This window comes from Limanda limanda, chromosome 10 (assembly GCF_963576545.1).
Source record: "Limanda limanda chromosome 10, fLimLim1.1, whole genome shotgun sequence".
Lineage (NCBI taxonomy): Eukaryota > Metazoa > Chordata > Actinopteri > Pleuronectiformes > Pleuronectidae > Limanda > Limanda limanda.
The window spans coordinates 17,409,793-17,436,198 of record NC_083645.1 but is presented as its reverse complement, the minus strand read 5'-3'; the positions used below and the strand labels follow the sequence as shown (position 1 = coordinate 17,436,198).

Genomic DNA, 26,406 nt, shown 5'->3' with positions numbered 1-26,406 from the left:
TCACTGGGTGTTCCTATGGAAACTCTCTCTCTCTCTCTCTCTCTCTCTCTCTCTCTCTCTCTCTCTCCCTGTATATTATTAGACATTCTTAAATCAACTGCTCAGAATAGGAAGACACATCTCATCTATTGAAAGACGCTTGTTATGAAGCAGTCGACTTGCAGCACCTGTAAAACACGGGAGACTCCGTTCTTTGAGAATATTTTGACTGCGAGGGATAGTTTGAGTTGCAGACTCTGGCCGGGGTCACGAGTGATCGACTCTCGGGCATCGGATCAGTCACAGTGATCGCTTCTACAGACACAAGCCTGAGGCGCGCATTGCAGAAGTATTTTTTACCAGCATGCCACGTTCTTGACAACACAACTGGAAATATTGAAAATACCATTTCCCATCAATTTTTTCTTTTCTTATTGTTAACAACGTACGATCTGCTCTTCTGTCTCATAAGCTGTTGAGTGAATGGGACGTGTCTCACAGTGTAGTATAACACTGTTCCTCTACATCCTCTCTGTTCATGTACATTAAATGTTCCACTCAGGCTTTAGATTAATAAAAGATATGAACATATGTTCCTATGTTTTTTCTTTTTTGTGCTAGGGAGTTGCTGAAACAGAGTAGAACCACAAAGTGCCTTCGAAGCTGGAGCATTTCTCTGCTTAGGTTTAGCGGTTTGAGTTAAAATTCAATAATAAAAAAAAGGAAAAATTGCAAACTTCAAATTTGTGTTACTTCAGCTAAAAGAAAAACAAAACCATGTGCGATAAATTCGTTTGATTAATGTGATTCAAGTGCAACCCCTCATCCCGTCCTCTGAGAGAATGTTTCATTATCAGTTTCATAACTATGCACAGCCAGATTTTATTTTTCTAATTTCATTCTGAATAAATAAGTTCCGACCGTAATACAAATGAAAACAGCCGCAGAGATGAATTGCTGGGATGAAAATACGATTTTGCTTTTGTGATGACGTTCGCATCTTGAGTATTAAAGCCTTTTTGAATACAAATTCTTCCCTCTAATCCGAGTGGAAAACAGGCTTCGTCAAGCACTAAACATTCCTCTAAAATAATGTTCCCTCTTGTGGTTTGTTTGTTTATTCATTTCATCTGTGGAGTGAAAGATTGATGCAGGCGCGATGAGAAAAAAGCAAAGACTCGGGCGATATAGCTGTTAATTGTTAAAGCAGTGGATGAATCTAAAAGAGGAGGGTGTTACCAATTCTCACTAGAAAATTAGTGCAGTGACAGGAGGACGTGTCGGAGTGCGTGTGGGTGTAATCTTTTTGACAGCAGGGTGCGCTCACACTGTGCCTCACACTGTTTTCATACAATAGTGAGATGTGATTATATAATCAGGTGTGTATGAGGGAACAATGCTTTATTACTTGTGTGAGCTTTATCTTGAGGAGGACACCTGCACGGAATTTACAGGAGAAAACAACTATGCTTGCGAAATGTCAAAATCTTCAAGACCTGAATTAAAAATCTTTCATTTTCATGTTGGTTCATCGGGAACTCTAGGTTGAAATGAAGTGTGCCTGTGTAGCATCCTTTGTGTGTGTGTGTGTGTGTGTGTGTGTGTGTGTGTGTGTGTGTGTGTGTGTGTGTGTGTGTGTGAATGTGGAGCGTGTCACAGTGCGAGCCGCAGACTGACCTCTGGCATGGAAGTCTGCCGCCTGGCCGCCAATGGGCGCCTTCTTCACAGCTGAGGAGCGATAGACGATGTGTTGCCTTCCTTCTCCTCCATGCGCCTCCTCTTCGATGACTCCATCGCCCTTCTCCACCGGCTCGATAAAAAACTCCTCTTGCTCCGTCCTGATCATTCCGGCCTGAAACAGAGCGGAGGAAATTAATTGGATGACATGACAAAGCGAGCAGGTAACCACATATAGTAACACCCAGTTCCTGCGCCTCCTTTGTTTTCTCCTCACTCGCTAATTTGAGGAAAGAAACATCCCCTTCCTTGACTCCATAGGTTGGGAGAGGGAGGGGGGGGGGGGAGCAGTGATCCCTCCTGGGACCCTGAGGAAGGCAAGAGTGACACCTGACATCACAAATGGCCGACACAAGAGCAGGAGATGAGACTGTCCCACTCGCATCCTGAACTAACACATTCTGTCAGGTAATTCCCCAAGTCCACCTTGCACTCACACACACACACACATACACACACATACACACACACACACACACACAAACTCAGCCATGCACAATCGCAAACTCACAGGAAGGAGAGAGGAGGAAGCCTGAAAGAGTTGGAGAGGAGTAAAGGAGCGTGCATACAGAACACGCACAAGAAAAGGGAGTTGCGTGCACATACACAAGGAAAACAGGCTCCGGGAAAATTGCCCGTCACTCTCCCTTATTCGATCTGTCTGTTTAAGACAACTGGTAATTACCAAGGCAACGCGCTGCTGTAGGGGGAAGCCATGGGGGAGAACACACAGAGAGGCTTTGGAGAGGACGAGCGCGAAAGAAAGAGAGGGATAAATGAAGAAGAGAGAAAACATCGATATGATCAGTGACTCGTCTGGGTCTCCCTCTGCTCTGACAGGAGATGGAAGGGATGATGAGCAGGCTGAAGAGAGGAGAGTCAGCTGATGATAAAAATAAAAAAATATATCATAAGCGTTACAAAAGAACGTGTGATGAAAAGTGCACTGCACAGGGTTGTCAGGAAAGAAATTTTGCGTTCAAAACAACTTTATTTCAGGGATTCTGCAGGTTCCAACAAATTTAAAACCTACGTAGAGTTCAACACTTCCCCAATATATATTTCCCCTAATATTTACGACTAAATCCCTAATATCTTATTGATTTAAGACTTTTTAAGGCCTACAATTCAGATAATTACTTTTTAGACTTTTTAATACCCTGTGGAATCCCTGCCAGTGTCAACCTATTTATATGTGTTTTGTTTTGTTGAAATCATTTTTGTGAAATGTTTTTTCTTCCTCCAAACTGAGCGATTCAAACTGGTGCTTTTAGTGTCTCGTGGGTGTTAAACCCTCTAAGAACAACTTCATACTCAAACTGTAACAAACAAACGAAATCCAACCCAATTAGGAAGTATAACACATCCACCAAGTTGACAACATCAAGATATGTGCAACAAAAACAAGTAAATAGACAGACGCCATTGTCAACAGCTGAATACAATAAAGGATTCTGGGGTCTATTGGATTTCCAGTGTGAACTACAGATGTTCCAATACCACTGTTCTCTTCCCAGTGGTTTTTCTGATACCTGGACTTTGTATATTGGCTGATATGAGTACTGATCCGATACCAGTGTATTTAAAAAACACAATTATATACTCGCTGCAGTATTAGAGACATTTATGATGCTGGTGTCTGCACATCCTCTCTCCTGGAAACAACCTGCCCAGCACCAAACAGGTGGTGAATGAAGTGACACATTGGAACACTTAAGAGCAGCTTAAGTACTTAAGTTGTTGTGTGGCCGGAACCACAACTCTAAATGAATGTTATTTGACACATCAACACCTGAAAGAAATTCAGTTACTCTAGGTACTGGCATTACACAATCATAATGTTAAAAGTTTTTTTTAAAAAGTAAGAGCTAGATTATTGTTTATCGTTTCCCCAAGAAAACTTGTCATTTATTTTTTTAGTGTTTTGTGGAACTGGACAGAGCTTTTGTATTTGCTTTCACTTGTCGAAGCACATCTCTTGATGCGACTATCAGGTGAATGGGTTTCTCATTTTGCCAGTGTTTTATTTATGTGACTTTTTTTCACTAACTTGTGCCTGTAGAGTCAAACTGTGGAAGGTATTTTTTCATTTGCTTGTACCATCTGTTTTGAAGAGATTTCCAAGTGTGTGCAAATCTGTGCCGATTTGAAATAAAATCTAGTGGATTAAAATGTGGTTTGTAGCTGAGAATCATAATGTGCCTTCAGCTATAAGGTTTGTTTTAATTTAAGCGGACTGTCGGGCCTTGGCGGAGGAATGCTCCTCACTGCGTGCCATTGTAGTTACATAATGAAAAGACACAGATATCAAGTATTGATATCAGTCATTATATCATTTGAGCTCTAAATAAAATGGAGTTTTAGTCCTTGCATGTTCTTTGAATATCCCACTGAGGCTGATTTAACAGAAAACTGCATATTAACAAAAGTGGCCACTGAAAAAATAAAGAGCTCCTCTCTTCTCTTCTCGTCCTCTCCCATTCTACTCTCTCACACCCTCCTCCTCCTCCTCTCTCTCCCTCTGTCAGTCTGAGGCTTTGGTCCCAGAAGGATGTGGACAAGCCGCTGACCTGCCCTCTCTCTCTCTCTCTCCTTCTCTCTCTCTCACTCCACCTCTCCCTCTTCTCATCCCTCCATTTCCCGGAGCCGTGGTGCAGCATTCCGATCGCGGCTGATGGGTCTGCGATGGTGCATGCGTTCCCACCCCAGAATACCAAGCAGAGGAGAGCTGTGTCAAAGAAAAAAGATGACATGCGGGACTGGGAGACGTGGTCGGATCGATCAGACCCAGTGCACAGGGGGCGGAGGGCTGCAGAGAGGGGAAGGTGTGAGCGAGCCCAGGAACTGGACACGTCCTTAGGAGGAAAAAAAACCTGATGTGAATTAAGCATCAAAGCTTCTTCACACATTTCCAGGGGATTACAAGGAGGCTCGACCAAACACCATGTCCACAGCACTGAGAGAAACTCAGACTCATCACAGCAAACTGGCATCTGTTATGAATTCAGTTATGGAAAGACATTCAGGGCTGAGGGCCAAGAGTAAGGAGCTATTGATTAAGACCAACCACATTGTTGGAAGTTTCTGACGCTTAACTAATACAAGTAGTTAGGGTTAGGAAATAACAAAAAAATTTACTTAAAATAATTCTTTCAAGTCAGAATAAGTCGGGGCCCAACAGTCCTCTTAAATGAGATCCAGCTCACATACTTAAAATCAGCAGTTTTGGCATTATGCTGCTAAGTGCTAACTAAAACATGACTTCCATGGCAGAGATACTATAACTATGCATGAATCTAAACACAACCTCAGAAGCTATTAAGAAACTAAACTTGTATGGTTGTTAATGTCTGGGAACTTGGTGAGTTTTGACGACTCTGAGAAAAGCAAGGTATAATTTGTTGTAAATTGCTTCATCTGGGGAATTGAGAATAAAATTGATATAGTGCAACACTTCAAAAAGTGTTGGAATCTATTCAAAAACCTACTATTTGTTTGTATGTGAAGAATATTCATGTTAAGTTATATCTTCTAAAAATGGTCACACACTCACGCTGCAGAGTAACGCAGGTCATGAAAGTATCTCATGATTTTCTGTTCACCAGTTACTAAATAAATTCTTCAGTCTGTTTCAGAGATTGTTACTGGAGGGTCTTTTCTTATTACAGTGAAATCATGTTGCTCCTTGCGCTGATGAGCCTGACGATGTCTAACAAGGTTTGATGAGTTAAATTTGAGTGAATTAGACCTGCTGCCCTCGTGAGACATTTCAATCCGTCAGCTTCCTGCATCTTACTGTCTCGTTGTCACCTGCAGTGATTCTAACATTTAAACTGGTAATTGCACTGCATTGACTCTTTATTTATTTATGCACATATTGTGGTATATTTATTATATATATTATCATGAGAATATTATTTTTACTTCACACAGGAAGTATCACTGCACACCTGGATGAAAAGGTCGCGGCTGAGTATTTTCTCCATAACCACACATACACACAGACAAACTAGTACGGGACTCCACCCTTATATTCAGTCACTTTGCATCAAATTGCACACAGTCTACGGTATATCAGTCCTTTTTATCATCAAGATCCATGAATTATTCCCTGGGAAATAAGTGAAATGGTCAGAAACACCAGCGTTAAAGAATGTGAAGAAACTTTGTCCGCATCTGTCTCAAGATTTGCTGGGGTCTTCCTTGGCCTACGTCCTTTCCTTACAACCATGTTTCATAGAAATCTGTTCAGTTTGTGTAATCGTACTGACAAATGAAACAAGTAGACATGTCTGATAACCTCCTCAGCGAAGAGACTAATCCACTGACCTTGTAGTGGGGAGTTTTAACAGTTACCTTGGCCGACTGAAAAGTAAAAGGACCATAAATTGCCTAGAGAAACTGGTCTATATTTTCTAACTGAAGGAGCAAAACGCCTCCACTACTTACATGGCTAGAAATACCGTTTAAGGGATGATTGGAAATAAAACTCCATCATTAGGAATAATGAGAGAAATTACATCCAAGAAATGTATCATCAAGATTGAAGCCGGGGGAGAATAACCGCACATTCTGCAGAGACCAGCCTGCACCAGTCACACATGCTAACAACTCAACGTATATAATTAGGGTGTCATTATTCTCATGGCCACTGCGATGGCGACATAAACCACAACCCTCCCTTAAGAGACCCGGAGCCCATCTGCAGTCTCCAGATCTGGATCCTTCACATCCAGGGTCCAGTTACAACAAGGGGACCCTCTGTGTTTGATGAGCTCTATTTGAAGATGTGAGCGGAGAGTTACACAAGTCCCGGGTAAGTGTCCTGTGGGGAAGGGGAGAAGGTGGAGTAGAAAGAAAGGCGGTGCTGGAGTGGAGGAGCGGATGTTGTGGTGACGATCAAAGTCGCACCCGGTCAGGGCCGTTCAGCTCTATCCAGTGCAGCCAGTCTCTGTGTGTGTGAGAGTGTGTGTTTGATCTGGTGTCACTATGTGTGTGTTTGATGTGATTCATAACCCTGCTACTGCTGCCTCACTTCACACACAGTGGCACACATGCACATCCACAGGCAGACCCAGTCGCACAAACACACACATCCCAACACAAACACAGCTTTGATAGTGACTCACTCTCACTGTGTAACCCCTCCAATTCATTCACCCTTTGAGTCACAAGGAAATCAGGCTTACACAATGGTAAAGCTGATTTGAAAAATTCGACACACTTCAGAGGGAGAGATTAAGAGGACACGTCACCGCGCGGGTATAAGCACTGTTTTATTTAATCACATCAGCAGCAAATTGCACCTTTATGGTTCCCCACCAAGCTTGGGGGAAAGCCAAGTTTTTGTGTTCGGATTATGAATATCAGCTCTGGCGAAGAAAAAACAAAAGTGGATTTATATGAAATTCATGAAGGTGGCACGAAGCAAAGCTATTTTAAACATTGAGGGAAGCTAAACATATAAGACATTTATGACCCTTGGCAAACCTTTCCTCTCTGCGGCTTCGCTCTCGCAGGAGGAAAAGAAGGTCGGGAGCAGCAGGAGCCGGACGACGGAGAGAGAGAACCGCAACCACGGTCGAGTGTTAAGAAAGACTCATTAAGTGAATTAAATTATTTGTCTTTTGTCCTGAAGAGTGAGGCGAGTACCTAATCGAGGATATGCAAGGAGAGGGCAAACCGATGCAGCAAACAGAACTAATCAAACGCAAACACAGGGAAGGAGGGAGGCCTTGTCATACTTAAACCTTCTCCGCCCTACTGTCCTCTGACAGCTGCACAAACACGGACACACACATATTCAGGCCCACAGACGATGGCAGGTTGCGTGTGTGTGTGTCTGTGTGCGTGAGCAGAAGCCTGATGCCTGTTTGATCTTGGCCGTGCACGACATAGCGATGCCGGCCCGTCCCTGTCGCCCGGCCGGCTCATTACGCAGAGTGGTCTCTAAAAATGGCCACTGGGGAAAAAACAATACAGTAAGCACACACCTATATGACCTAGAGTCATGCGGCTCTGTCCCTGTCACCCTCTGCTTTCTCCACCTCATTTGCAAATTGTTCATCTTTGACCTACATTTTTTTTTTTTTATCACAGCATGTCAGAGAATAAGCACATGAACACACACACACAGGCACACACATACACACACACACACACACACACAATGTCTGGGTCGTTTCACATTTGAACTCTCATCTCAGGCCCTTAAGGAAGACGCCGACCTATCCAGACCTGCACCTATAACCAATAAATCATTTAGAATAGTCGAATCCTGACAGAGCGTTTCTATTTTAACCGGAGTTACTTTTCTAGGCTTTACGTCACAGGTTTAGCAGCGCAGGAAACTCACAGACCAATTGCATATCTCGTAAATCATCTCATTAGATGCCATTCAGCCAATCACATCTGTGAATTCCAATGAGCCAAGACAGTGATAACTGAGACAAGTAAGAAAGAAAAAGAAAGAAAAGAAAAAGCAACTTGCTCTAAAAAGAGAAAAATGGTGAAAAGAGAAAAAGGACAAACTGAGTTAAATCAAGCTCTTTATCTAATAAAAAAATAAGCTTTCTGGAGTGTACTTTCTCTTTCTCTTAGTAGTATTAAAGTAATTGAAATAATGTAATATAGAGAATTTATCTATAATCCCTCTGGTTCAATACAAACTGATGCGATAGACGTTATGGTGATTGATCTGGACCTCTCAGAATATGAATTGATTACTGCTGTTTTTGAGAGAATGGGTGAAGAGACAACATGGAACTGGGAAGACCCTCTGTGAGCCCCCCCCCAATGTCAAAGTTATCTCCAGTAAGATTGTCCATCTCTCTCTACCCTCCATCCTTGATGCCATATAATCTGTTTATCCATCGCTTTCTGCTTTCCTTTTTTCTTTTCCATACTCAGTCGGGGTGAAGACAGGGTCAGGTATTAGAAAAAAGAGAAGAGACAAAGGACAACAGAACACTGCCCATATTATTTAAACAGACAATTGGATGGTGGGCCTAAGAATAGCTGGAGGAAGACAAACCGGGTTAGCCTGACCACATGATGTGTGGAAATGTTGGTTCAGCGCGAGACGCTTGACACAGACAGAAATACAGTTGCTGACAGTCTGGCAGATAGACTGAGAGACACAGTGCCAGCCAGACAGGCCGTTGGTTTACAGGAGGCTGCCTCAATATTCCGTTCTCGCTTTTCTCTATCTCTCTCTTTCTCTCCCTCCAAATTCCTGTTGTTATTCATCAGGACAGAAGCTCCCTCCCTCTGTTTTCTGTCCAAACAGAGATTATGAATCAGCAGTATGAGGACAGGAAAAGCAGAGGAAATGGAGACAGAATGAGCAGAGGAGTTAAAGCTGGAGAAATGTGTGATGACCAGCAGGGGAGAGGTGATACAAGAAAGGAAGTATAGGTTTAAAAAAAACAAAACAAGACAAAATGAAGGTGACATGAGAATTAAGATTATAAAGTTGGAGAAAAGAAAAATAGACAAGGGTTGAATTAATTATATGGAGAAACGTTAAAAGCAAACAAAGTGGGTAAACATTTACGAAAAAGAGATGGCAATTTTCTCCATAATCGGCTCAACACTAGAATAAAACAAAAAGTCCTCCTTCACCTCCTCCTCCATCACTGTTCCTCCCTCTGTCTCACTCCTCTCGCTCGGTCCTCTCAGCAGTCTGACAGCTTTACACAGCCAAAAGGCTCTTGGCCGGGCCAACATGGAGGAAAGTGTGGGAAATGCTTACAAGATCCACTCCACACTTGGTCTCCTCTCTTTTCTTTTCTCAGGGTGGCTCAGGTATTAGTAGAAGGCCTGTGCTTTTGTAAATATACGATATAAAACTGATATACCGTTGATTAAACTATAGTCCAACCGCACAATCACAAGCTGCTCTTTCTGATCTTGTTTATCGTTCACATCATCGCTCATGTCTCATTGTGGAAAAGCTCAGAACTAAAAAACAGACGATGGGCCAGTGCACCAAAGGCACATAAACACAACTCTAGATAATCTCCTGACGTTTTCCGATGAGCCTGTATGTGAGAACGTCAGAATGAGAGGGTCCAGACTTCCTCCAGAGATTTTCTCGCCTTCTCACAAAAAGGGAGTATGTCGAATGCAACAGATCCAAAACTGAACAAATCAAAAAGAAAACAAATATGTCTGTAGAAAAATGCAGTGACCTCCACAAGACACGTCAAGAGAGCTTTTGGTGATGTTACAACTACATCTCACGTTCTTCCTGAGCGGTACAATTGCTTATTGTCATGGAGATCAGACTGATACATATAAATTAAAATGAATTGTAGTACGACAAATACATCACCTTTTATTTCTTTCTAAAACCATCGTGAATCTGTGCAATAAAACAGCCCAATTGGTTTGTAAGTGAGAAGACTGACACGTTTTAGACGACTACAGCTTAATCTTTACAGATCTTTAGCTTTTGTGTAGTCCCTGCCATCACTGTGTTCTTGCCAACACTTACTCCCAGACACAGACACACAGAGACACACACTCACACACACACCCACACACACACACACACACACACACACACACAAACACACACACACACACACACACACACACACACACACACAAAGCACCAGCCAAGCACCCATCAACCCCTCTTACCGGCCCAGCCCAGCCATCGATCAGTGTGTGTGTGTGTGTGTGTGTGTGTGTGTGTGTGTGTGTGTGTGTGTGTGTGTGTGTGTGTGTGTGAGTGTGTGTGTGTGTGTGTGTGTGTGTGTGTGTGTGGGCTTCCGGATTGATAAATGACCCCGATTAGTGGCGACTGACCGCTCTGTGATTGCAATCTAAGTGCAGCAGAACAGCTGTTCCCAGAGCAGTGTTGTGTCGAGCAGTGTGTGTTTAATATAACAGCAATTTTAATGAATTACAAGCCAACCACAGGCCTGGGATCTGCCTGTCCAGGAATAATTACACTGCTACACCTGGAAACGTTATGCAGGATATCCATATCTATATCGTACAAATAATCCAAAATGAAGAATCTGGTGTAATTACAAAGAGAATATCATATTTAGATCTTTGCTTATTCGGTCCACTACAGTTTTTTGCTTTTAATTTGATTTGTTGGAATGTGGATAAACGATGTTTGTCTGAACAAGAGTCTGGGACAAAACACAATAAAGCTGTTTATTTCTTCTCACTTTGAAGAGATCCCTCTGTCTTACTTACTGGTCACTCCCCTTCTGTCTCACTCTTCCACCCACCCTCCTGACCCTCTCTCTCTTGCTCTTTCTCTCTCACACACACACACGCACACACAGTCATGCATCCATGACTTCCGAGGATATTACATTGACTTACTTTCATTTAAAGGATACTAAGTCTTACCTAAAAACTTGTCTAACCCTAACAGTTAACCTAACATTAGTCTTACCCTTTAATCTTATGTCCATCTTAAAATGTTATGATTTATAGAACTATTTTTTTTTCGATGAGGACATCAAGTCCTTATAATGTGACTGTAACCGGATTTAGGTCCCCACAATGTGAGTATTACCTGGGCTGCACACACACACACATGCACACACAGATCCACACCCATCCTCATCCTTATCTCTACTCTATCTCTTTATCTCCACATCTATTGGATATACCTGTAACCTAGCAACAGAGCACAGCGAAGACCCTCCCCCTACCTGCTCGTTGCACTGACTGCTGAACCTGTCGGCCAATCAAACAGTCTCAGGGCGGCAACACGAGCCAATCACACGTTTGCTGGAACAGGGAGTTGCCCCCCCTCTGCACTCCATGCTTTTTGACCCCACATATGGGCAAACGAAACGCGCATGTTCATGCACATGCACATGTAACGCATGCTCTTCGCACACAGCACCACACTACACGCTTGCACACTACACACACACACACACACACACACACACACACACACACACACACACACACACACACACACAGTCTCTTGAGGCCACCAGGAGAGATCACAGGATCTCACTGACTTGCCTGTTGAATTCACAACCAATCCTTCATTAGCACAAACAGCTACCTGTGGAAACATAGTACACGTGTGAGTGTGTGGTTGTGTAACTGTTGATTACACAAATGCAAAATGCACTTCCATGATGACATGTATCATTTTGCTCAAGGCCTGCAGAAAACGCAGAACATGAACAATGTGCACAAGATGAAGCTGGATGAAGTGTATTTTTATACGAGCACAAGCTCTCTGTGTATTGTCAGGTGATATTTCTTCTCTGTTGGAGAGTTACCAACATCACGCCTGATCAAATATGTCCTCTGTGCTGGTCTGTCTCTTTGACCACTGCCCACTACATCTCCATTTATTGCTCTCTGCGAGTGACGGTGAATGAAATGTGCGATGGTGAAAGAGTGTGACTCACACAGTCACACCCGATGTACGATTGTGGTAAATAATAATAATAAACAAATCAACATGTGCCTGTCCACTGGCTTTAGTGATGCTATGTGCCTAAATAACATCAAGTGGTGTTGTGTTTATAACCTCTGTTCCCTTGTTTTTGTGTAATTTTGCAGAGAACCAAATATACGCACAGCGGTAATAATCTGTAATTATTATTTGTACTTCTGCTTCCTCCATTTTTTTGCAATTATTTGTTCATATTTAGGTTTATTATTGCCAAAAAAAAATGAATAAAGAAATGAATACATAGATAAATAAATTATAGTAATCTAATGAAGAAATCCTTCACTTCTGTTATAACGAAACAACAACTTACACATCTTAATACTACAAGCACTCAATTTACTCATGGATTAAAGTTGTCAGTATTTAAGTATTGAAGTGCAATCGTACCAACAAACTTTGGTATTAACTGTCTTAAATATATTTCATCTTTTCACAAAAACATATTAACGGGTCAATAACTACGGCCTCCGACTGGTATTCCAAGAATTCCAGGTATGAAATCTGTGTAGATTACCTGTGTGTGTGTGTGTGTGTGTGTGTGTGTGTGTGTGTGTGTGTGTGTGTGTGTGTGTGTGTGTGTGTGTGTGTGTGTGTGTGTGTGTGTGTGTGCGCGCGGTAGAGTGCCGATGAGTCTAGGAGGCCAAATGAGGGCAAACTGGGCAGTTCTGTAAATTGATAGTTCTTTTTCTATGTCTTCATGTCCTCAAACATGGGACACTCCCCGGATAATGTGACATCCTAGTTTATGGTTACGTTCATTCTAACAACCTCTAATTTCAATTATTTCCACTTTATTTTTTTCTGAATTCAGTCACAAAATTGTCCAAAAAGAAAAAAAAACTTAATGATAATTAAGCATTTAACACGGTGATTGGCTGAGAGAAAGATCTATATTCAGCGACTACAGCTGGTTTGTCCACACACTGCATATAAAAAGTTTAACACTCTTTTCTGTCAAATCAGAGTCAATAAAGGTCATCACGTAAAAACCCGTAGTCACAGCACAGCACGCTCTACGGAATTCCGTATGCATGAGGTGAGCGCGCCGGCGCCAGAGGCCGACACTGTGAAGTTCCCGGTCCGTAGGAACCTGGTGGGCAGCAGGGTCCGTATGGTGGGCAGAACACAGAGAGGTTTACAGAGACGGAGGGGGGGGGGCTGGGGTGAGGCAGCATGTGTGTGGGAGAGAAAAAACACTAAACAGAAGGTGAGGCGAGACAACTGAGTGGGGGGGCCATGAGACTGAGATCTTCTCAGAAGGGAGGGGGGGTTGTGTGTGTACATGGGGCTTATGTAGGAGATATTGCATAAGCGCAGGTGTCAGCAGGTGCATGCAAGCACTAATACAAAGTGGTGCATTGGCATCTATGTGCGTGTGTGTGTGTGTGTGTGTGTGTGTGTGTGTGTGTGTGTGTGTATGTGTGTGTGTGCGTGTGTGTGTGTGTGTGTGTGTGTGTGTGTGTTTGTGTGTGCCTAAGGACAATACTGCTCCCTCATTACCAAACTGTTTCCTCCAGTGCAGCACTAATGAGGAGCCTCACCGTCACCATGGTAATCAAGGTCAAGCCTAGGCCAAAAAACACACACGCACACATGCACCATCACACACACACACACACACACACACACACACACACACACACACACACGCGCAGACGACCACAGTGTGCATGTGCTTACGTGTGCACATCTGGAATAGGTGACACATTTACAACATGTCGCTTCACTTTTGTATGGATTTACCGACAGGAGAGAAGGAGGAAGACCATGGTAAAAGCAAAGAGGCGGAGTTTTGACGGATCTCACATGATGCACACAGTTTCAAAGGAATGATGTGGGTGTGATGTTAATGTCCCTCTTGTCTCCTCTTTCCCCTCCTCCTCTTTCTGCGAGATGAAGATGGAGAGAGCGTGAGGGAGAGGATGCGTTCAGGAAGACAGGTAGAGTCAGGTAGAAAATGAAGAACAGACAAAAGAGGTGTAGGGAGACCAAAAAGAAGGGGAGGGGGAGGAAGACAGGGTGTGATGTACAGGAGGAACTAGGCAAGGAGGGGAGGGGGCGAGGAAAAAGAGAGGGAGGAGTAATTAAATGAAAAGAGCAAGACTTAGCTCTTTAGTCTCATCCCTCAAGACCGGCCTGACACTGCTACATCTAGCTAATGTCATAGCAACAGGGAGAAAGGAAGTATAATGGGTGCGGCACAGAGAAGAGGAGGAAAAAGCAGGTACAGACGGAAGTTAGGGAGAAAGCAAGTGGGTGAGGAATGGAAGAGAAGAAGGAAGGAAGGAAGGAAGGAACGGTAAAAGTGGGAGAGGGATGAACACTGCAGAGTCAAGGACAGAGACATCAGGCGAGAAGTGAAGGGAATGATATAAACATGCAGGAAAGGGAATGAAAAAGTAGGGGGAAGGTGGAGAGAGAGAGAGTGAGAGAGAGAGAGAGAGCGAGCTGGCAAAGAGCCAGAGGAATAAAGGCCACATCGTCCCCTTCTCCCTCCCTCTCTCTCCTTCATCTGTTGTGCAGGTGTACCTGTGTTTACCATTGTTTCTATATCTAATTATCCCCTCTGCATTATTTACTGGAGTATCAATAATTCAGCTTTAATTAGCTAAGACACACCAGACACAACCGGGCCTCACTTAGCGCAGACGGGACATCGAACGTCACCAAACACAAACAGAGGGAGCGGTTCAGTTTAGGATGAGGGAGGGGCACACGTGGAAATATGAGCAAGAGACCCGATACTGGTGTAAAGCCTGATGAGATCCCAAAGGTCATGTTGAGAGAAAGTTACCATTGTCTGAAAGTAAACTTTTCTGCATGTTTGGATCACAGGTGACGATGGATGAGTTGACTGCCGAAGCATCTTGTGCTGCTTAAAGACGTGCACTGAAGTCCGGACATTTTCCTGAAATTATCCAGACGGGCTGTATGTGAGAAATATCACTGGAGTAAATTCCACTGGAGATTTAACTTTCTAAGCTATTTGCATTTAATTGAAACCACTTATAACACTGTGATCATATATAATTTAAACCCAAAGTCATTTGACCAAGCTGTTGGTAGATTCCATGGTGTTTTTATGTATGGGTGGGTCATTTACCAATTGACTGAGCCTGGACTGGACTGGGATCACATAGTGACTGATGTATGTTGAAGAAGACCATGCAACACAATCACAAGCTGTGGGTAGAGCCAGTCAGCAGACTTAAAAAAGAAAATACTCTAAATGTAAATACTGTTGCTTGGCCTTTGTCTGATTTGTAATACTCACAATAATCTCCTCATTAACACAGTGAAAACGATCAAATGGACTTCACTAACTTAATAAAAAACGTTGAAATAGTTTGAAAATACAATAGATCTCAAGAGATGTTGCTTTCAGACAATTCAATCGGTACATCATGTATATGATATCGTGTCCTGACTGAAGACGCCTCCATTCACGCCTTTAATGCAGATAACGTGACCGGGTATGTGAGGCCCCGCCCAAACATATAAACGTCCATTAACACTCTTCAGTTTTTATGCTCTTCACTTCACTAAGAACACCTTGGGCTAACTAGGTACTGCTAGTTAGTTTTTTAGGCTACTGCCAGCTTGAAGTTAGCTTAACTGCTCTTGTTGGTGTTAGCCATTAGTGCCTTGAGTGGAAAGTGTGGCTGCTCGTGGAGTGCTATCTTTGAGTTTCTATTGCGACTCCAAGCTTGTGTTTCTGTATGAGCACCCTAAACAAGCGAAGAGGAAATCTTCTGGTCGCCCATGTCTTCAGGGGTTTGGCTTCTCCCGGCATGAGAGGGACCAGCATGAAGCATGTCCCACCTGCTAGGAGAGCGTTGACGAGCCTGATGCCTGTGTATGTTGTAGCCAGCTCCACCTCTCTCCGTCAATGGAACCGGCTTTGAGTTTGAGACTGACTCCCTCATAGGGGACAGTTCCTCCCTTCCAGGCACGGATGGTTCTCTGCTTTTCCACCACAAGTCATCTGCCTTAAGGCGTGAACATAGGTGTCTTCTGTCAGGACACCCATGCATTATGTGCTGTTCCTCGCTGCTCTCCTTCTAGGAACAGAAGTTACAGTTGTAGCATTTCGTTTATGATGGTAGTTGTTAACATCTGTCAGTGCTCAGAAACACCAAAACTCCCAACGGCATCTTGTTGAGCAAAATTTATGACAATCTTTTGGCAGCAACACTTCTGGCAAACGCCCCGCTGGACATGGACGAAAAAGAAGGAAAAAAACATCAAGAAAATGTGCCACAAATCAAGTCTCTTTCAAGTTGTTTGAGCTCCTTGGTATGAAAGCGTCTGATGGTCATTCACATCCAGCAAAGAGAGAACGAGGCACTGACAGCTTCATCTCTCTCTCTCTCTCTCGCTCCCCACCACCTCTACATCTTCTCCGAGTCTTTATATTTCCATCGCTGGCAGGTTAAGTGCAGAACTGTGACTCTTAAAGCTGCCTGTTTTATTCGTCAACTCCCTCTATATTTTCCACAGACACTTGCTCACACACACACACACACATGGACACACACACACACACACGAAATTCCCACAACAGCATCTATGTGGTAGAGACAGATTAGCAACTAGGACCAAAGCCACTATAACAAATTCCTGCCTAGAGCTTATGACGCATGTCTGTGGAGTGTTTCTGTCTGTACAGTATGTGTGTGTGTGTGTGTGTGTGTGTGTGTGTGTGTGTGTGTGTGTGTGTGTGTGTGTGTATGTGTGTGTGTGTGTGTGTGTGTGTGTGTGTGTGTGTGAGAGAGAGAGAGAGTTCTAGCCCAAATAGAGTGTACATCAATAAGATCTGGCTCAGAATCGATCGGACTCAGACTGTGCCTCAGCTTACAGGTCGGGCCTGTTGTTCTCTTGATTGATCCACCCTCCGTGGTATGTGAGTGTGTGTGTGTGTGTGTATAGACGGCAGTAAAGAAAGGTTTATAAAACGATTCAAATGTTTGTGTTCTGTGGGGGCAACTATTGTCTGTTTAGAGACCTTTAAAAAAAAAAAAATCCTCATTTGTGTTTGTGTGAACACGCACTCATCGGCACCTCCTGTCAAAAGACAAGGAAGTCAAACACCATGTTGATTTGTTTGGGTCTTTGCTGCGATGCTCTACATACAACTAAAAAACAGAGGCCTCAAACAATCATGTGGCTAGTTGTGCTTAATATTAACTGACGGTTTAAATAAATTGTAAAACAAGCTTAACCTTTCTAATGTCACAAGCCGCCGGATGTAGCAGAGATACAACCAAAATAAAGGAGCTTAAAATTGGCAGAATTCATCATATGAACCAGAAGTACTGTATAAAAGAATAAAGTCAATAAAAAACAACTAACAAACATTACAATCAGTACCAATGAAAAAAAATCCTTAATGTTAAACAGCGAACAGGGATAAAAATAAAGTTGTGAGAAACAAAAGAGGGAGATGATAAAGCTGAGAAGCAGAAGCAGCAGGTTAGCACTAATGGTCAATGACAAGTTAGCGCTGAGGCTAGTCTTAGCGCAGGCGCCTGAACTGCTGAAATATTTAGAAGGCTTACAGAACAAGAGACTCATTCACTTCAAGTGAGCAGCAGCAGAGAGAGAGAGAGGGAGAGAGAGAGAGAGAGAGAGAGAGAGAGAGAGAGAGAGAGAGAGAGAGAGAGAGAGAGAGAGAGAGAGAGAGAGAGAGAGAGAGAGCTGGGCCACGTTTCTACCTCCTCACTGCACTGAGGTAACAGCACATGCAGTTCAAATGGACAGCATCACATGAATAATGTGCATCTGTGACTTTTTGTTTTACTTATTCATCTTTGCCCCGGCATGTTGGACCTTCGCTGCAGTTTGTTTACAGGCGAGAGTTAGTTGAAAGTGGAGGAAGTGAAGAGGCAAACTTATCCATCCATGTTTTCTCTCTTGTGTCCAAGTGCTCATACCATAGATTTTTATATAAAGTTGGACGACATGGCTGCTGCCCGAAAGTGTTTCCATCACACCTGCTGACTGGCTTCAGTATCGGTCATGAAATCCAACCTCTCCTCCATGTCAGTGGATGAGACATGGGCCAAACTAAAAACTCAAAATACACGTTCGCGATTGGCTGATAGACCACGCTGCCATGGTCCTGCTGCACAGACTCTGGCTCCAAATGTGCAAGATGGCGGAGGAAGTTGAGACGCGTGGGATGTGGAATGCCGGATGTGGGTCTGGACTGGAGGCCTAATCTGTAGACTCTTTCAAAACTTGTTTTTCTCTCTTCTGCAGCCATTACTTCCACAACTGTCTGAACTCCTCATATATAATGTGGATATTATGTCGTTATGACTGACAGGCCCCAATCAACTTAGATTTAAACACTTTCATGTGAGCCCCGCCCCTGCCATACTGAGAGGCCTGGGTTACTGCCTGTGTGTGTGTGTGTGTGTGTGTGTGTGTGTGTGTGTGTGTGTGTGTGTGTGTGTGTGTGTGTGTGTGTGTGTGTGTGTGTGTGTGTGTGTGTGTGTGTGTGTGTGTGTGTGTGTGTGTGTGTGTGTGTGTGTGTGTGTGTGTGGTGTCCCTGTGCATGTGTTTAAGACTGTGTGGGTGTGTGAAAGTGTCAAAGACGAGGGTCAACCCAACAGGCACCTGACACAGGCTAACTTACCGCTGCCATGACAACAGAACGCAAACAGAAAATAAAAAAAAGTACTGCATTTTCATAATGGCAGCTCAGTGTCTCTGTCCCGTCCTCTTTCTCTCCCCCTCCCTCTCTCTCTCTCTCTCAGGCTGATCAGATAACATGAGTGAAGGGACAAATGTTTCACCAGCGTTCCTCCTTTTCCAGGAATTTTTCACCCTCTCTCAGTAGTGCCATTCTTTTTTTTATCTTCACCTATGACCAGAAAAGGTTGAACATCTTCACCTTCTCCGCCCTCCCTCTAAACTTTCCCTCTCTTGCTTGCTTGGAGCCTGAGGTGGACGCGCCTGGAAGCAAAGTTTCTGCTGAGCTGTCCTGACAGTTCCAGCTTAATATTTAACCACAGGACAGACACACACACACACACACTTCAGAGAGACACACACACACACACACACACACTTCAGAGACACACACACACCTACGCACAGCAATACTGCAAGTATGGGGATGAATATGTGCCGAAATGCACAGAGACAGAAAAATCTCACCCCATTTAAAAATTCAAATGCTAAAAAAAAAAAAACTTGACGGCGAGAGAGATAAAAAAACGAGTGCGCTCCAGGAGAACTTTCAGTCTTACCTAAGTGACCGGCTTTGTGATAGAACCCATCGGCTTTAACAAGGCGGTGGCTGATGGGCACTGCTAATGACAAGTTATGTTTTCAGGCGAAGCTGCATGAGGTTGTCCATTATCTTTCTCCCTACTGGCCTCTCTCTCTCCTCCCGCCAACCCCCCCCTCCCTCGTTATTTCTCTCACTTTTCCTTTTTAATTACCTGATGTCTCCTCTTCTGGCCCAGATGCCAATAGAGATGGAAGCGGCACCGTCTGCACTGAACCGTCTGTGTACATCTGATCTCTGATCTTTCCTCTGTCTGACTGTGTGTGAGATTCACTAAGTGTGCCTGTTATGTGTATATCCAGACACAAGTTGTCGGTTTTTTTCCATCTGTGAATCAGGTGTTTCATTATTTCTAGCACTCATACAAGGATGTCTCTAGACATTTTGTAAATTCTTCGGGGTATACACCAGAAAAGAGAAGGGTTATGTAAGTTAGGGGGTCACAAAGGGTCCCTGGTTGAATACCAGCTTGACCAGGGTCTTTCTGTGTGGAGTTTGCATGTTCTCTCCTTTTCCTATGGGTTCTCCAGCTTCCTCCAACAAGCAGATTGGAGTTATGTTAATAAGAGACTCTGTAAGATGGCACTGGCGACCTGTCCAGGGTGAAACTCGCCCATCGCCCCATATTAGCTGGGATTGGCCCTGAGATTTATGTAAGTAAAAGAGTTGGAAACAAATAGAAACAAAGGAAGCAAACGTAATCATGTAGATAGATAAAGATACCGACTTATCCAACAATTCTTTCACCTAACAATATTTATCATTATGAGTTTGACCAAAAGGATTAGATAATAATTCTACCACGATAGAGGACAAACAAAATTAGGAGATTTCACATTTTCTTTACTAATTACGAAAACTTTAATCATGTAATTACCAGACTTATTACTCCAGATCTAGATGTAACTCGTCGTCCAAAATGTATTTTAATGAGAGCACTTGCAGTGACCTGACATTTTAGACCGCACGATGGTGACTAGATCAGCTTCATGAAAATAGATAATCATAAGACAAGAGGAACTAGAATAGAAAACAACGGTGAAAAGAAAAAGATGAGACTTATGAGAGTAGGAACAGAAAATATAGTTTGTAGGCTTTGGGATGGTGATCATAAACTAACTCAGTTAAGCTGACAGGACAGGAACAAATATGGAAGCAACACAGACAGGATACAAAGGAAGTGACACTGATGCTCAAACAGATTTTGGATCTCTCTCAGTCCTTCTTCTCCACTTCTTAGATCACAACAAGGTACTCTGTGTGTGTGCCATGTACTTTCCCTTCCTCTGTGGTCACGCTTTTGATCTCTTGTGTTTCCTGTGACCGATCTCGCTGAGACTCCTTCTCTCTCGCATGATGCCAAGCTCGGGTTCCCCATCTGCGACATTTAAGAGGACAGAGGCAGCTTGTTGCACTTCAAACATCACTGAGCGGCCTTTGGCAACCTTGGCGCGACAGTAGAGGGGAGGACTGGATACTGACACAGGAAGTTACCTGCCAACGGAGTCCTCTCCCTGTGTGTGTGAGCGTTTGGCAACAACTCAGAGCCTTCATTCCTCTTGTCATTGCTGGCATGGAAAAGGCAGCATGAGGAGTGTTTTACCTTGTGGTTTCTGGAAGTCTGCCTTTTTAGCATCAAACGTCCCCTTGCTGTCGCCTGGAGAGGTGCTTGTTCAAACGTCTATTTTGAATTAATCATGCGACTCATTAACGGTTTAACATGTGTTGTTTTCATATTCTCAAATGGAGATCCAATATTCTCATAATGGAAAGTTGGCGAGCGTTACATCTGACCAAAGTGACCCAAACAACCTACAGGTGTAAAAGACTATGGCGGCCACTAATGGGTATTTTCTCAGTTAAATGATTTACTTGATTGATTTGATTGATAGATTTATTGTCTATACTGTGTCTCTGTTGTCCACGGACTGTATACAAAGATGGACGATGGATTTCTCCCACTATCTAGAAAAGAAGCCAAAATATCCTGGATACAAACGGAGCCATCTTGCCTATTTGGAGCCGTAGTGTCGGCACAGTTGCGACTGGAGGATGTAGCCACGGTAGCGAGGTCCCCCTGATATACACGCGCTTGAAGACAAGTCAGTCTCAGGTGTCAATCTGGACGTTTCAGCCCGTTTTACAACATCAAGTAACTAACTAAAGACAAATAGTCTATGACATCATCCAAAAGCCTCAGTTCTCTTGAGATAAAGGCGACTTATTTCATTTGCTTGTTTTAGCTGATCAATTAAAAAGCAAAAACAACTATTCAGATCTAAAGAAAATAAATATTGAACCTCAGATTCGAGAAGTTTCAACCGATTCAACAATTGCAGACAGAAATAGTTGATCTTTCAATGAGTCAAACCATGAGTCAGCCGGAGCATTCATGGTAAATGGTAAATGTTTTTGTATTTATATAGCGCTTTTCTAGTCTTGATGACCACTCAAAGCACTCTACAGTACAGTTTTACATTCACCCATTCACACACACATTCATACAGTGCATCTAATCGCAGCACTTTGTTATTCTATGGGGGGGCCATTCAGGGTTCAGCATCTTGCCCAAGGATACTTCGGCATGCAGATGGGTCAGACTGGGGATCGAACTGCCGACCTTCAGGTTGGAGGACGACCACTCTACCTCTCAGCCACAGCCGCCCATTCATGAATAGAACAACAACAAACAGCGCAACAAATGACCAATTCAGAAACCTGCATCCCTGAGAACAAGCCACATTGGACAAAGTGGAAAAATAAAAATCCAGAGCATAGAAAGTGATAAAATCGGATAACAGGATCCAGGGGGAGCATTCGAAAGAGACAGAACCAACAGACTCAGGGTTTACTGTGTGGAGGTTAGACACAATCCTCTGAGGTCTACAAGCTTTAAAACCAGATCAATGAGCAACCTTTTTTCAAACACTGTAGTTGTGTCATAAATAAAGACACTTATCGACTTCTCACTGTGAGAATTCTCAACTTTTGAGCACTAAAAAAAGTAAACTGCAGCCGAATAGGAAAAGAGAGAAAAGTAATGCACCAGCCAAACATCCACACAGTTTACAGTGCAATAGATTAATCAATATATTAAACTACCAAAAGTGGCAATAACTAGACTGAGGGTAGGAGCAAATATTATCCTGTGAACTCTCAAACTCAAACAGCATAACATCACGAGACGTTCTATTCAAGCACTGATCTAGATACAGTGTGATGACTGACGTGTGCATTGATCAAAATGGAGCGTCTCTGATTATCAAGAGCATCGGGGAAAATGAGAGACAGAGAGAAAACCAAAGATGGAGAGGGATGAGGGGATAAAATAATCCATTACTGTCAGCACATTACACATCGTGTCAGATGGATGATTAAGAATAGGCCGGAGTTGCTTTTGTTTACTCGCGGGTTCTTGAAGGGGATTTAGAGCTATATATTTCAAAGGGTGATTATATAGCAAACTAAGCTGTGTAATATCTGTGAGTTATACACATGGACCAGTTTAATGAAGGTAGTATATTGTGACAAGAGAGCTGAAGCCAAACAGCATCAACAAGCGCAGGGAGTTATGATGATAAACAGCAGGATGATGTTAATCCATCAGCAGGCAGAGATTTTCCTGAAACATTTACTACATATTACTCTAAGTGCAGTAGGCCACTGTGGGCAATATAGCAAGGACGGGTTTTGTATTTCTTATATGATTCTTGCATCAGTGGAATCAAATATCTTGATTTGTAAGAAATGGAAATAACTCAAAAGCATCGACTTCTCTTGTTAATAGTTGGTTCTCAATTGATTTTAAAAAAATTTACAAAACCATGATTTGTATTGATATTCTATACAAAACTACTCATATTAGCCACTTCAAGGCTGAATGTTTGGCACTGTTACATTTCCAAGTCTTTAACAAGACCAAGTAAAGTAAATATTGAATGATTCAGCAAAACCTTGCATTATGATCTGACCTCTAAATACTCGTAATTTCTGGCTCACTATGTATACACCCTCCCTTTGGCAATATACTGTTGTCCTCAGATGTAAATCGTGATGGAATCATCCAACACGGAAGTAAGAGGCTATGCGGAAGTTTTCTTCTCAGACTTGTAACCAAACGCCATAAAGTTATCTTTATTAAGACTTTGCATGGACTTCCATCCATTTTGGACAGCCCAGACAAAACCTGATCCCTCACCTTAACCATGACCAATTCATGCCTTACCCTAACCTTAACCTAACCACAACTCAATGACGTTTGGCCTCATTAGGACTGGGCTTTGGTCCACATAAAGTCAGCCACCTACTGAATAGCAGCCATAACATAAAACAAGACACTAGAGCGAGCGGCACAGTGTGCACAGCGAACAACTCTACCTTTTTTAAAAGCATCACAACATCTATCAGCTACAGTCTTGTACAAGCTGCATGGAGGAGATGCTTCAAGATGTGTCAAGGAAAGCACAGTTGTAATGTTATTGATATTCCTGCAGGCTGTAAGGTTACAGAGAAATGCCTTCAAAAGAAACTGGCCTCAGTGAAAAGCTGCAGCTATTTAGACGCAGAGAAACGAAAACACGGAAACAAAGTTGTTTTCAGTTTCACAGTCACACAGGTGATTTTGAACGGGTTACGTGTGACGACAGGTGAAAGTGCAGCCGGGCAGCAGCCTATCAAAGCAAAGTATCACAGCAGCACCACAAGTTCCAGGAAATGAATGCAGTACACTCAGTGTTTAGTCACTCCTAGTTGCTATGGGAACAGAGGGGTCGATAGGTCACGAATACGAGTGGTTCTGCAGTTTAGTGATGCCAGCCATTCATGTCATGTACACACACACACACACACACACAAGCTCCATGTCTGCATCTCCCACATCCAAACATGACCTCCCTCGTTAGATGGAATTAGCCTGATAATATCTGGACAGGCCTGGGAAAGGGAATGACACTGGGGAAACTGCCACATTCCCTTAAGTTCCCTCACACTTATTTAACCCTCAGTGGGTCAGGAGGCAGAGAACAGTGTCAAGCCTCAGGGGGTCGATCTGGAAATTAGAGATAGGGGAAGGGATGGGGGGGGGGGGGGGGGGTTAACATTGGAAGTTATGGAGAAGCGAAGCACATCACACCATCCCTCCACTCAATATACACGGCACCTTCTAAGCAACTTGCACGTGTGGAAAAGGCCTCAGTTTACTCACAAAGTGTTTTCACCTCCATGAAGTTGTTCTGTGAAGCACCGAGTCACATTTGCCCCGAGCGAGGTTCATGGTATTTATTTATTACACACTGTTAATTTCCTGACCCTGTAAAAAACCTCGGCTGACGCTCGACTCCATGGAAAGCTGTGCTGTAAGTGTTTCACCCACAGCTGCACTATCTTGAGAGGTGCTGTCCCCAGAGCGGAATCTTCCCTATTTATGTTCATGCAAACAGAACATACAGAGCACGAGTGATGATTTGACAAAAAATAAAAGGCGCTAAACTGGAGTGTCAACCCGAAAATAAATGTAGTGGAAGATGAGCAGGTGCTCAGATGATGCATGCCGGATTGATTAATCTAGTGAATGCTTCATTTAAGATTATTACAATTTTAAACACGGTTCACGGCAGATAATCATCAGTAAATGACTGTATTTATAGATTGATGAAGCATCTTCAGTTTCTCCCATTGTCAGAAATTTGGTAAACTCTGCCATCTTGTGCAAAACAGTGATCAGGGGAGGGAGCCCCGATTTAAAGTCCTGCCGATAAACACCCTCGAGTAATTTTGAGTAAGTCTCGGCTGTCAACCATGATGTTTCACATTGTTTTTAAAGCATCAAATAACTAATTGAAACCAAACTTACTGGCAAAATGAAAACTTGCACAAGCATCAGTGTGATGAGAACTATTCAAATGATAGAAGCTATCTTAAAGAAAACTGTATTTCAGGTTTACTATGACTTTTTCATTTGGTCCAGTTCCCTCTAGCACGGAGGAGGTGGGGTTTATGACCTATACCGCAGCCAGCCACCAGGGGGTGATTGAGACACTTTGGCTTCACTTTTGGGGAGCACTAACATCATCCATTTTTTTTACATTCAATGGTCTCTACAGGTTTATGCAGAGGACTCACATCATATGCATGTATATTAACACACATGCAGATCTGGCCAATAAAACTGATGAATCCAACTCAGGCAGGTTAATAAAGGAAATGAAAAAAAGTTAACATTTGTTTTTAAGCGGCCAAGAACTTTATTCTATATCAAGACATAATGGAGAAGTCACACTCCTCTGTGTCTGTGTTGTGATCTGAGATTCTGTTCTTTGTATTGGTCGCTGTCCGAGCACACGTGTACATGTTAGTGAAGGTGAGTCCCTTACTTTAAAACCACTGGTATTGATGTCAACATGACACCGCTGTGGACACACTACTTTTCGCTCCCTCTAATGTCAGGGCACACAAACCCTGTAAACACACCTGTCACCTGCACACCTTAGTGCTGCTTAACCAAAAACACTGTGGCTACACTTTGTTTTCATACGGACTACAGGTTACACACAGCACCTCTTCCAGTATCCTTTCAAATCCATGCATGTGTCAAACTGCACAAAAGGTCTTCAAATGTAGCCTGTGCACGCAGAGGAGAATGTTCCAGCTTTGAATCGTCTGGAAGAAACATTTGTTTTTGAAAGAGTGTCAGGATCTTATAATTTATGACTCAATAATTAGTCATTTTCAGTAGTAAGCAGCAGTTGAAGAAGGTTGGTAGCAGCTGTCGGAGATGAAAAATAAATCATGGTGAGCAACGTCCGCCAAGTACTTTCAGTGCGTCCTCACAAATCACAAAGTTGTTGGTTCAAAGTGATTTTAAAGAAGTTGTTTTGAATAAACTGGCGGCTCGGTGTCTGTGTCTGATGTTTCCCCCTTAACCTCATCTCTCCAACAACAA

At 43.1% G+C, this 26,406-nt stretch overlaps 1 protein-coding gene across 1 annotated transcript in view; it reads right to left on the bottom strand.

The window, feature by feature from the left end:
- The window catches only part of LOC133012157 (A disintegrin and metalloproteinase with thrombospondin motifs 2-like), a 111,209-nt gene that overhangs the window by 60,114 nt on the left and 24,689 nt on the right, over positions 1 to 26,406 (bottom strand). Inside the window, exon 3 of the mRNA XM_061080136.1 lies at positions 1,657 to 1,831. Coding sequence (XP_060936119.1) covers positions 1,657 to 1,831 — 175 coding nt within the window. The remainder of the gene's footprint in view (positions 1 to 1,656; positions 1,832 to 26,406) is intronic.